Source organism: Telopea speciosissima, chromosome 8 (genome assembly GCF_018873765.1).
Source record: "Telopea speciosissima isolate NSW1024214 ecotype Mountain lineage chromosome 8, Tspe_v1, whole genome shotgun sequence".
Lineage (NCBI taxonomy): Eukaryota > Viridiplantae > Streptophyta > Magnoliopsida > Proteales > Proteaceae > Telopea > Telopea speciosissima.
Window position 1 is genome coordinate 11,172,975 of NC_057923.1, and position 13,719 is coordinate 11,186,693.

The following is a 13,719-nucleotide window of genomic DNA, read 5'->3' on the forward strand; positions in this document are numbered from 1 at the left end:
CTGAAATGATAGCCTGTGATTCTGGACCCGTTAACCTAGAAAATTAAGCTAAAACCAAGAAAAAAAGTAATGCCATGATTCAACATCTGCACCAGTAAATTAAAGACATAAGCAACAGAACAAAAGAATTTGAGGAATGCAAAGCCATAAAAGTTATCAAAGGCTTCTTGCTCACACATACCAAACCCAAATAAAAGCGCATCCTCACTGAAAACAAAAATCCTAGCTCGCTAAAGCAACACTACACCGGTAGACAAAATTCAAGCAATTATAATCAAGTCTGGTATGACTGCTTTCCTATGTTGAAATTCAAACACTCGTTGTTTAGTCTAGACAACCAATTTGGCTCGTTAGAAACATTTATGCCTATTAAGAAACAAATAGTCGCTCACAAAGAAGAAATTGCTCTATTATATTCATACATATGGTGTGGATTATTTTGAGACTTTCTCACCAGTTGCTCGGCTTAATTTGGTCTGTGTGCTTATCTCCTTATCTGTGAATTTGAATTGGCCTTTATATCAGTTGGGTATTAACAAAGCATTCTTATATGGTGGTCCACATATATGGAGCAACCTCCAGGGTATGTTGCTCAAGGGGATACTTCAAGCAGAGTTTGTATGTTACACAAGGCAATCTATGGTTTAAAACAGTCACATAGAGCATGGTTCGACAAGTTCATCTCAATTGCTACTCGGTGTGGATTTTCACAATATTATTCCAATTACTCTGTATTTATTCGGCATTGGGATTCTAAATGGTTGTCTTGGTCGTGTATATTGATGAAATTATCATATTTGGGGATGATGTGTCTGGCATGCAGAGGTAAAATCTTATCTACATCAACATTTTCAGATGAAAACCTTGGGTACTCTCAGGTTTCTTCTTGGTATTGAAGTCTTACGAAGTAAGAGAGGTATCAAACTAACACAAAGGAAATATGTATTAAACCTCATGTCTAAAACTGGTACGCTTGCCTCTAAACCAGCCGACACTCCTATCGATCCACACCAAAAGTTTGGGACAAGTGATTGTGAAGAATTTGATGACATGCACCGATACAGAAAATTAATTGGGAAACTCATTTATCTTACGGTTACTAGACTGAACATATCTTTTTCTGTTGGAGTTAATAGTCAATTTATGGAGTAACCAAAAAAAACTCACAGGGTGGTAGCATGTCGAATACTAAGGTATCTCAAGGGGCTCCAAGTAAGGGGTTTATTTAGCAACCTCACCAACATATTGATCTGGTCAGGTATTCTAATGCAGACTAGGCAGGTGTCGATGGTGATAGGAGGTCTACCATAGTATACTGTACATTTATTGGTGGCAATCTTGTCACATGGATGAGCAAGAAGCAAAACGGCTGTGGCTAGATCTAGTGTTGAAGCTCAATATAGGGGCTATGGCTCATGCTACAGCCGATTGATGTGGTTGAAGTCGCTGCTTCAGGAGTTGGGAATTCTAGTTACTAAACCCATGAAGATGTTCTGTGATAATCAAGTTGTTATATACATTGCTAGTAATCTGGTATTTCATTAAAGAACCAAACACATTGAAAGTTGACTGTCACTTTGTGAGGAGTGCAGTTATAGAGAAGTTGATTATTACTATGTTTGTTTCTTCTACAGATCAGTTGGGTGATATGTTTACCAAGAACCTCTATTTAGCCCTACTTTCCAGAAGGGTTGCTTCAAGCTAGGCATCGGTGATTTATACGCTCTAGCTTGAGGGGGTGTTAAGATATGTACCACCACAAGGGTCTAACCCTGTGTTCGTGTGTTAATCAGCGGTTAACCACAATAGGGAGAGTGTCCCTATCATGGGATAAGTTTGGTAGTAGAGTTAGAGTATGGTTTAGTGAGTTGTTAGCTATTTAGTTTACTTCTTTACTTATAATTAGTTGTATACTTGTAGGATTCCTACATGGGATCTGATTGTCGTTATAAATACATTGTCATTTACCACGATAGGACTTCACACTGAAACCTATCTTGGTATATGGGATTCTCTTCCCCCTCAATCACCTCTCTCCTTTCTTCTCTTCTTCGTCTCATCTAAGGACTGGTTGTAGGGTTCTTTGCTGCTGGAAAACACTTGGTCACTGTCTGGTTGCAAGAAAAAAAAGGGAGGGAAGGGAAGGGGAATTGGTTTATAAAAGAAAACAAAAATTGTAATCATGATTGTGTAGCCCACTTAAAACTCTTATTATATTTGGTAATTATATTTTTAGATGTAATATTTGGTTGCAAAGTAAAGTTAAAACACAAATTTTTGAATAGTTGAGTAATTACACAATAGGTACAACAACAACAAACTCAGCCTTATCCCAACTTAATGGGGTCGGCTTACATGGATCCAACAAAACAAAGTAGGGAAAATTGAGGTCATGAAAAAAAAAGATGGAAGTAAGAGGAAAGAGGCACAGCCCAGTAAGTCAGGAGAATCTCAAGAAAGAGGCACAGCCAAGTAGTTACACAATAGGTAATGATTACAAAAGTTTCCATTTTAGTTTTGATTTAATTCCACTTCCCCTCCCTTCATTTCCCTTGGTAACCAATCGGAGCTTTGCTCATAAGATATATAAACAAGAAATCCAACGACAAATCCATCCCACGGATGCTTCAATGAAGAGTAACACTTGCAAACGAAGTCGTAAACTTTTGTAGCAAAAACCAACAACCACAACAAAAACATCATTACGCCCAAAATCCCAAGCTCGCCATGAAGGAAACAAAATTATTGGTAAATAAAATATGACTTCATTACGTTGTCTAATCATTGGAAGCCCTAAACCTGGGTTAGATTTTTAAGCCCTTTATGAACTAATTAAAAAGAGAAACTCGTTTAAGGATAACAAATAAGTAGAGGCGAAGCCATTATCAGAAGCTCCTTTGGACAGCATAAAAACATACAAACCGACAAAAAGAGAAGCAACGAATCGATTAAACCAACCCGTCCATGCTATTTCGATGTAGATGAGTAATTCAAAAGCTGCTTTTTGTGCTCCTATGGCGTGTCGTAGGTACCAAGGAAGCAAGTTATTCGGCTTCCTACAGGAATTTGTACTACTGCGGTACTGCTGTGCCCGCAAGATCTCAGACCTATTTTTCTCTGCTCTGCGTTATTGCCGTCGTTTTAAGGGTTTTTGTATTTTATTTTATTTCTTATTATTATTATTTTTTTTGGAGGGGGGGGGGGGGGAGAGGTAAGATTTAAGGATTCCTGTATACATATGGATTATGGTGTGAAATGAAGCTACTCTTACCTTAGTAAGTTCGGGAACGGCAATCAAACAGCTACGGATACGTACGGCAAGTAAACGGATCAGACGACAATAATACTTTCCAATAATCCGACATAATAAAACGCATACGACAATAATACGGTACATGTTTAATACGACCGCTCTATGAGCAAAAATACGGGCATATATTCACTATGTAATAGACATTCACCACCTAATAGACAAAATAATAGCATATAGACAATGATTTTATAAAAAAAAGAAACCTCACAACTAAAATAAACACAATATAATATCTCCTATTTGTGATCAATGTAACATTTTCAATTGCAAATCTATTTCTGGTTTTCAAGAAATGACAGCAAATGGATGTAGCTATGGATGTATTCAACAAAGTGCATGTGTTCAGATTTGTCAGGATGATCAACTATGGATGTATTCACTTAAAAGTGAGAACATGTTTTCTATTGCTAAGCTTTGCTTTATCCCTCTCTTATTTTACAGAATGGCAGTCATCTTCATGGTTATAGTGCTGAGGAAGTCGAGGTACATCATCAAGTTGGGTGCAAGAATGGAAGCTTGAAAAATGATCTTGCTTAATATTTTATTTATTCTGGAATATATTGGAATACATCATGTATTCCAGAATCAAAAGATGAAGCTAGTTCATAAATTATTACAATAAATAATTCAAATTTCATATTAAGAAACTAAACAACAAAAGGCAGGGCTGAAGAATGAATAGCCACAGTTCATGCTGGATGATATAAAACATCCACTGAATATGAGAAGAGTTAAAAGAACTACAGCAAACACAGAAAGAATAACTACTGAATAGGAAGGGGCAGGGAGTATCTCACCGTCGGGCGTTGGCTACCGGAGACGAAGAAGAAGAAGAGGAACAGAGGAATACGATCGCACCACTGCAAAAGGTAGAGTTGATTAGTTGAATAATGAAATTAAATCAAAGAGTGAAATAAACCACTTTGAAATGTCACCAAAACATCACCCACCTTATCCTTCGTCGCACGCGGATCACTGAAGAGTGAAGAATACGGCTTGCATCCACTAAGGAAGCTACAGAGTACAGAATGGGAAGGGGCAGGGGGTATCTCTCCGGCAACCGTGAACGGAGACGGAGACTAGGAAGGGGCAGGGGAATCGGGAATGAAGAAGATGAATGGGGCAGGGGTTATCTCACCGTCGAGTGTCGGCTAGGGTTCGATTGTTCGTATTGGAAGGGCGAGGGTTGTTTCTTTTAATTTCGATTTTTTTTTTACGGAAAAAGAACTCTGTCCGGGACTGCTGGGGGAGTGTGGCCTACGCCAGCACTCCCATGAGTCTATCTCTCTCCTCTCCATATGAAAAGACAGCTTTGCCCTCTTATTTTGAGGAGAGAGATAGACACATGACAGTGCTGGCGTAGACTACACTCTCGGACAAAAAACTGCACCCCTTTTTTTTATTACATTAACTAATTGTAAAGTAAAAAAATATTGTATCCGTATAATTTGTTATTATACATGTAAAATACGAATCCAAGTAAAAAACACGTTTTTTTTTTTTTGGATTTATGATTGAATACGATAAAATACATTCTTTTTTTAATAAAACGTTCAAATATGCATATAATACGTGAACTTACTAACTAAGTCATAGGCCTCTGTTGGATATGACCATACCAACACAAACGACTCTTTCGAAGCTTGTCATTAATCAAGGCAACTCCCAAATTAGCTTTAAGACATTTATTTTTTATTTTATCCTTCATAGTTTTTCACACATCCATCTTAACATCCTCATCTATACCACACAGAGCTTCTCAATATGATACTTTTAAACTATCCAACACTCTGCCCCATACATCATAGCTAGTCGTACAACAGTCCTATAAAATAATACGTCGATCACATAGTAATCTGGACGCATCTCTCCACTGTTCACATGTTACATTTTGAGTGATTGGTTTATTATACCCGTATCACTACCCAGAAGTTAAATGTATAACTCATAGGGAGGCCAGTTATTTTATGCATAACAACAACAACAAACTAAGCCTTATCCCAACTTAATAGGGTTGGCTATATGGATCCCAATGCAACAATGGAAAACTGAGTTCTAGCGAGAGATGCAACACGAAAGATGAAATGGAAAATGAGGAAAGATGCAATATGACACTATATGCAAAATGGGAAGTGGAAAATGACAAATGAAATATGCAATATGAAAGATGAAAGATAGTAAAAGGAAGAAGCCCAACCCAGCACGACAGGGCAATCTCAGCTAAATGGGGTATGCTACTTGGATCCTTGCCCTCCAATAGGCCTTATCCGAAGCCATACTAGGTACAAGACCTAAGCTGTGCATGTCCTTCCTCGCCACTTATTCTATGGTCATTTTAGGTCTGCCCTTAGCTCTTTTAGCTCCTTCAATCGGGATCATATCACTCCTCCTTACTGGGGCATCCCTAGGCCTCCGTTGAATATGACCAAACATCCTTAAACGACTCTCTCATAGCTTGTCACTGATCGGGGCGACTCCCACATCTGCTCTAATACGTTCGTTCCGTACTTTATCCTTCCTTGTTTTACCACACATCCATCTTAACATCCTCATCTCTGGTACACAAAGCTTATCAATATGACACTTCTTAACTACTCAACATTCCGCCCCATACATCATTGCTGGTCGTACGTACCTCTTTACATTTTATGCCTATAAACTATAAAACATTTTACGTCAAAACAAATGGAACCTTTTCTGTTTGTTGAGGTTGAGGTTTGAGGTTTGTATGACATGTGCTCCCCTACGATCTCTTGAAAGTTTCCATGAATTTTAAGGGAGAAAGTTCTCTGTCTGAGAGTGCTGGCATAGTGTCCGGGAGTGTGGCCTATGCCAGCACTCCCATGAATCTATCTCTATCCTTTCTATTGAAAAGACACCTTTACCCCATTGTTTTGAGGAGGAGAGAAATAGACACATGGGATGCTGGCGTAGGCCACACTCCCCAAATTTTAAATAGCGGATGAGAGAGAGAGATGTTCCATTTTATTTGGAGAGGGATGGGGGAGAGTTAAGGGCTTCTTTATGATTTTCCTATTTCTTATGTGTAAAATCTTCTCTTCCAACATAAACTGTCGTAACGCCATGGGCAAAGGTTCCTCTCTCTGCATTCCTCCCCAAACACGAGAGTTATCAATCAATTTCTAATAATGTTAGCTCTGTTTCTGGAATTTTTTTTTTTTAACCATAATAATGCTTGAGTTTTGCTCATCTAAGTTTTCTTTATCCAATTTTTGTATAATTTCTTCTTAGAGGTCTTTCATGTTCTCCAAACTGTTAAACATAAATTTTCACCAACGCTGTTATTCGGTTTCTTATGTTTGGGATTGGAGAAAGTGATATGGAACAGTGACAGTGAGGAATACGAGAAAAACATGAGAAACAATAGCAGAAAAAAAACAAAAAACGAAAACAGAACCAAGGTATATAGATTAAGAGAATTAAAATATCAAAATCCAGGCTCCACTGCAGTTTCGTCAACTTAAATAGATGCCCTAATTTGAAAGAAAGTGAAAACATATGGTTGGTGTCTTGGATTCACAGTAAGGATTCGGACTCTTTTAGCATGTTAGTAGCTTCAGTATGGCTAATTGATGGGTTGCTTCCATTTCAAACTTAATTTCTTAGAACTTTCTTCACAACCAAATACATGAAAGTTAGCTTTCTTACACCTTCCCTGTAATTCCAAGGAAAGTGTGCTTTTCTTTATCAGCTTTGGTGGTCTTAAATGGAGTCTCTGCTTTTTCTGGGTAGGCAGGGGATCCTTTGTATGTTCTACTCTGCTGATGGTTGGCTGCAGTTGGTTCTGCTCTAGTAAAATCAGAGGAAATTTTGGAGTCTATTGCATGGCTTCACATTTATAATGATTTTGAATTTGAAGAGGCAAACTGTCTTACCATCATGAATGCAGCAAAAGAGGTTGGCTTCTCTCTTGGAATTCAACATATTTGTGAGATCTTTCATTCAAAGAATCTCCAGATCCTGGCAGTTAGCTCTTTCACTTCATATCCAAAACTATAAGCTAATATGTTGTGCTAGGTGTGCACCCATTGGAAGCATGAGAAGCTAATCTTTTTGACTGCTTTCTATCAATTCGATATCATAGGTGGTAGGACCAAAAAAATAACTTGAAATGCTTATTGTTTAGTAACAGTTTAAGGTGAAGAGAACCAGAAGGCTTTGAGCATAACATTAAGAAACACAGTCTACCATACATGGGTCTGGACTTCATAAATGCAGCAGTCAGGTAAACTTGGTCATGGAGTGTCCAAATCTATTAAGATTTTGTAGTCTTCATCGTTCAGATTCAACTTTTATATTCCATTTCTTTGTCTCTAAATGGCTGGAATCATGTGACAATGGCTCTAGGGATGTAGGCTTATGTATGTTAGGAGATGGAGAATAAAGGTCAAATATGAAGGCGATGAGGGTTTCAATGGCTTATGGCTCTGAGACATGGAGAGTGTAAGCCTCAATGTCAAGCTTATTATATTGCCCCCAACATTTTATGGAATGTGTCTAAACTGGGAGCCTTACTATACTGCTACCTTGTTCTGCTGCACGACAGCATTAAGCCTCAAGGTGTTTCCACAGTTAAGTCTTTCCTTACTGCTTCAATCCAGAGTAATTTTTGGCATTCACCTTCTCATTTTGAAACCTTCAACTTGCACTATATCACTGCTACTGGTGCAGTTGTTTGTTTTTGTTGCACAAAGCTGAACCATCTTGACCGATTTTACTTCATCTTGTCACCAATTCTTGCTACTCACAAGTTCTCTCTAATGTATGCAATTATGATTCTGTGCTTCCTAGTCTTTCAAGTTATCCAATACAACAACCTCAGGTGAGTTCTGATGTGCCAAACCATAGTAGGCAGTGAAGAAATTGTATTAATAGATAAGGCAAAACACTCAAAGAATGTAACTCAAACTATCCTACTAAAGCAATATAAGCTTAAGATGGGAAGAGAGAAACAATTATGTCTATATGACACAGTAATAGGTAGGGGACCTTGATAAAAGGATACTAGCTCTATTACAATGTAAGCAAAATACCTAATTTGTACAAGATCATATGATGCTAGATTTCCTAGAATACGAAATTAAACAAAACAAGCTAGTTTTATCTTAAAAATTTAAAAACCTTGCTATTACTAGATTCAAAACAAGCTTATTTTAACAATTTCTATTTAGTTAACTGTCTATATTTAGATATGAATTGAATGAAGAATCAAATTTTATAACTTAATCTTGCTATTAAGTTAAAACTCCTCCCCCTAATGGGGATCTGTTAGATATTGCTGATCAGCCTGATGCAAATCTTCGAGTGTGTGAAGTCAACGAGTCTGACCCTTCAGATGTTCCAGAATCCCCTGCAACAGTGTCGAGTTTGGATTTTGACAGGACTGCAGTGGTGCAGTTCCAAGAGATGGAGATGGTAGACAAAGCCCTACACCAGAATTCTGCGCCTTTCTCTATAATTCTGAGCAAAAAAATAAGGACACATGATTCACAGAAGGAGTAGAGCCTTATAAGGACGACTCACATTCCAAAACCTAAAAGTTTACCATGAAGATTCTCTACTGGAATGTTCGTAGTATTATCAACAGTAAGGCAAAATCTGTTGAGAAGTATTGTTAAATTATACAATCCTGCAACTGTATGCCTAGCAGAGCCTTTGGTACACCCAAGTAAATTTCCCAAAGTGTTAGTGTTGACTTCATACATAATGACCAGCATATCTTGGTAGTTGTTAAAATAGAAGGGAGTTTTTTTTTTAATCTTCTGTTCATGTTAACTGTTTTAGAGCACAGCACCGTCAATTGTGACTTGATTGCTGTTCTTTATATATTTCTGCCATTCCCTGGCTTGTTCTCGGAGATTTCAATGTGCTACTTTATTCTCTCCTGAGAAACAAGTCCCTGACTCTTTTAATACTGGTTCGGCATGTGACTTCTCGGCAATGGTGGACTCCTTCTCTCTTATCAGTTTGATTTCCTGAAGGTGTAAATTCACCTGGAGCAACAACAGAAAAGTGGGCAATGTCAAAGCTGTTTTTTGACCAATGCTTCTACAATGATTCTTGGATGCAGCATTTCCAGGACAGTTATCAAAAGGCTCTTTCTCGAGTAGCTTCAGATCATAGCCCCATTAGTGTCATTTCAGAGATGATCCCGAAGGCTAAAAATTCCCCTTTTAGAATGCATTGTTTTTGGACTGAACATGAGGCTTTCTTGGACACTGTTAAGCAGTCTTGGGGGATCCCTATTAATGGTGCTCCCATCTATATGGTAGCTCAGAAACTAAAAAGGTTCAAGGGTCACTTGTGGATCTGGCCAAGGAATGCTTTTCCACATGCATATGAAGAAGTTTGGAAATCTAAAACTGCCTTGGATGACATTCAGGAGATCATTGAGACAGACAGTGGGTCTTACTGATATGCTATGCGATAGGGAACATGAAGCTTAAAATGATTATCAGAAGGTGCCTGATCTGCAGGAAAAATTATGGGCAGAAAAATCTAGAGTAAGATGGTTAAAGTGTGGCAATCGCAACAATAATTTCTTTCACCTGTTCACTAAGATCAGGCATGCGAAAGGCTTTATACGAGAAATTAAAAGGGTGGATGGATCTTTGATTTCTGATCACAACTCTATTGGTCCCTACATTGCATACTTCAATGAAAATTTTCATAAGTTCTCCCACACTGAAAGGTTTCCAGAGTTGCTTTTCCTGTATCCTGAATTTAATAGATCAACAGAACAATGATATATGCTAGTCTCAGTTCCATCTGTGGAAGAATTAAAAGTTGCAGTTTCGGACCTGGATCCAGATTGTGTTCCTAGCACTGATGGTTTCCCAGGTACCTTTTATCATATTTGTTGGAGTATTGTAGGCGAAGATGTTTGCAAGGAAATCCAAAATCTTTCAAGAAGGCATTGTTACAAAAGCGGTGCACAATAATTACAGAGTCTCATAATTTCATTACTCTTATATCGTAGGTTGAAGGTGCAAAGTCCCTGGATAAATTTAGGCGTATATATGCTTAGGGAATTTTTTCTTTAAGCTTATCCCTAAAATTATGGCCTCAAGGCTGTCCGGTTTACTTCCTAAGTTGATCTTAGAGGAGCAGGACGCTTTCCAAAAGCAATGTTTAAATGCAGAGGGGTGAAGCTGAAGGTCGCTACACCAGCAATCTCGTTGGAGTTTCGAGCTGAGAAAGCCCTTGATGCAGTTTTCCCCTCAGTTGGAGAAAGTTAGGATTGTTGGGGCCAAGGCATAGAAGATTGCTGAAGTTAGTGAAGATGAAAGTACCCTTGAGCCTAAAACAGAACAGTGGAACCTAAGACACAGAACAATGCATTATCTGTATTAGAAGCTATTTTAATATCATTTGCATATTAAAAGAAGGGGTGAAGCTGAAGGTCCCTTAAAAGAATTTGGAGTTGCAGTAATGTAAACTAGTTGTTTCAGCCCAAAAGCACTTCACCAACCACCACTTGGCAAAATGAAGCCCCCTTTTTATTTCATTCTGTCGAAAAAATCAAATACATTGTATTTTTTTTCAATAGCAAAATCAACCCCATCTTAGAAAATATTCTGCCGCGGGAAATTGGGACCTAGTATTTCTATGCGAATCACTACACACATGCAGGCCTTTTCAGGGGCACACCACAATCAGGGTTCATAAAACACCAAGGCCTACAGAGATTCATTAGGAATTTACTTCATATTAATTAGAATACAATCATCATATCTGATCAACCAAGGACCAGACACACAATGCTGAGATAATTCAAGGATTCTTCATCTTGATCCTTAACTTCCAGACACACAATGCTGAGATAATTCAAGGATTCTTCATCTTGATCCTTAACTTCCTGGTTATTTGTGCTGCTTTACGGTGAACCGGCCTCTTACTGCTATCACACTGTTCAACTTCCACCCAGTTGATAACCTTGAGTATAAGAGATTGTGATGCTTTCCGCACATCAGTATCTGCGTTTCCTCTCGATTTCTTCAGACCTATTTCCAGTGCTTTCTCTAAGAAGTCCATAAACCAATTTCCAGCTTCTGTTTCGATCTGCTTACCCAATTTTATTGTATTATTGAAGCTGCAAGGGACTGCTGGTTCCTTATTCTCATCATTCTCCAAGGTAGCTTTAAAGGGAAATTTTCCAATTGGGGTGGATCCACCTATCCTTTCCAAAGAAATTTTCTGGTTCAAGTTTGATCTCAGGTTCTTCACTGGGGTTGCCTTGACATCGCTTCTTTCAGGCAATGCTGCAACTGATTTATATAATGCTGATCTTCGCTTTGACAAATTTAAATCTGACTGCTGGTTTTCATCTATTGAGTTTTTTTCATGAAAGATGTTTGAATCTTCTTCAGCTTGTTTCTTTGTCTGCTTTGCAGTTGGGGTTCCAACCATTTCACATGTAGCAGCTTGAATTGACTCCATGTCAGTCACTGCTTGCATGATTTGGTGATGGAACTCCAGAAACTGATCCAAACAGTCAGCTGGAGCATCTGGTTTTGCTTTTTTTGCCAACTCTGAAAACACCCTGTAGGAAAAAAAATAATAGGAACCTCATTAATCCTCTAAAAATCCCAAAGAGGAAAAAAAAAATGAATAGAGTTGAAAGAAAACCATGAAGGCAGGGAAAATGCAGTACCTGAGAGCTCGTACTATACTTTCAGTTGCAGTGGCATCTCTTAGTGCTTGAAGAGCAATCTTCTGAGCTGTTTCTCTCTGCTGAATGGCTTCCTATCATTTACAAAATTGAAGTTATGAACTTTGAAATAGATTGGTGTTAAATAGCCATGCCCAAAAGATCTCAACTTGTAAAGTTACCTTTCCAAGAACACTAAGTTTTCCAGGTAAAGACAGAGACACAGTGCTACCATGCTTGGAGTTCGGATCACCAGACTGAGATTGCTGTTGGATACTCCCATTGGAATTCAATTTGTTCTGTTCTTCCCCAGCCTGGTTGAAAGATTCCCCTACTCTCATATTTCTTAATCTGGGAGGGGGAGTTGAACTCTTCTTTTCCTGGTGCAAGCAGAAGAGACATGTAATAATTAACTGGGGCTTGTTCAATGACTGCAAGTTCTTTTAGAAACAGACTAGTAAAGAGGAAAAATGTACCTACAGTGTTGTTGAAGGGACTTTTTGGGATCCTTGGTTCTCGTTCGCACACACTCTTGCTCCTTGTAATTTTCGACGCAGAAGGAGGAGCGGCACAGCTCTTTCGGACTAAGTCAGGGCTTTCTCCTCTGGAATCCGACATCTTAGACCAAAGCCCACCCACTGAAGATCTGCAAACCATACCTGGATTTCCATCCTTGACAATTCTTCCTCTGATCAGTGGAGATTTTGGAAAATTTCCCCCAGTTCTCATCGGACTTGGCCTCTCTTTTTTTGGGGTAGTCTGATCAAAGTTCAAAGGGATAGGTTTCATGACAGAAGGGGAAGATGAAGCTACATCAGCTGAGCTATCCCAAGAACCTCTTCTGTGAACAGAGAGTTTGGAATTAAGGGTTTTTTGTTCAAATTTATCTGCTTTGTCTCTGAAATTCGTTATCGGTTCAGGGGTTCCTACCAAAGGGTGTCGACCTGGAAGAGGCTTTGTTCCTTTGATGATTGGAACAGGTGACCCTGGCTCCAATCTGTCGACGTAGATGAACTGACCGAGCTGCATTTTGTTGCTTAGAACAAGATCATCTTGTTCAAAAGGTAGGCTGACATAGATTGAATGTGAAGAATCAGAGACCTTTATATAAAACCCCTGTTTTGGCCAGAGATTCTTCTCATCTAGATCTGCTGGTACGATATCTGTCACTTGCAGAAGTGAGTTCCTGTGCTCACCCGTAGGTTTAAGTCCCGTGTTCATTCCATTGAGGAGCTTCAATAGAATTCCAGGAGCCAACGCCGCCATGATCTTCGAGGGTTGAGACAAAGAGCTAAAATAAGGTTATTCGGCTGTTCTTGGGCAGATTAAAATCGATCAAGGTTGAAAACAATTAACAGTAGAATTCAGGGAATTGGGTGTTCAACCCAAATTCAGAAAAAAAAATTATAGAGAGAAAAAGTGAGCTCGCCTTGAGTTGAATCAGAAGAACCTAAAGAAACTCAAGAAATGTGGGAAACTTTAACTTGGAAGAAAGGAATCGTGAGTAACAAGAAAGTGATAAATTTACCTCAGAACATAAGGAATCTCGGCTTCTAATCCAAACAAAATAGATGTTTGCGGTTAACGAAGAGCCTAGCAGAAAAATCCCGCAGAGACGATGGAAGAACTTGAAGGAAGAACAAAATCCTTCATGGATGAGTCACCCAACAACTACTTCGAAACTTAAAAACTCTCCATTTCTGTGAAACTTCTACAGTGTCAAGAAACAGAGCAG

General features: G+C 38.7%; 1 protein-coding gene across 2 annotated transcripts; it reads right to left on the reverse strand.

Moving 5' to 3' along the window:
- Nucleotides 1-11,014: 11,014 nt before the first annotated feature.
- Nucleotides 11,015-13,719, reverse strand: LOC122638353. 2 transcript variants are annotated; one of them, XM_043831274.1, is made up of 6 exons: nucleotides 13,513-13,719; nucleotides 12,465-13,253; nucleotides 12,167-12,364; nucleotides 11,988-12,079; nucleotides 11,159-11,876; nucleotides 11,015-11,106 (listed from the first exon to the last, which is right to left on the reverse strand). In XM_043831274.1, exons 2-5 carry the CDS (start codon nucleotides 13,248-13,250, stop codon nucleotides 11,162-11,164), a joined length of 1,791 nt encoding a protein of 596 aa, XP_043687209.1. In that variant the 5' UTR covers nucleotides 13,251-13,253; nucleotides 13,513-13,719; the 3' UTR covers nucleotides 11,015-11,106; nucleotides 11,159-11,161. The 2 variants fall into 2 exon arrangements, with proteins under 2 accessions (XP_043687209.1, XP_043687208.1); XM_043831273.1 differs by having other exon boundaries at nucleotides 12,465-13,294; nucleotides 13,507-13,719.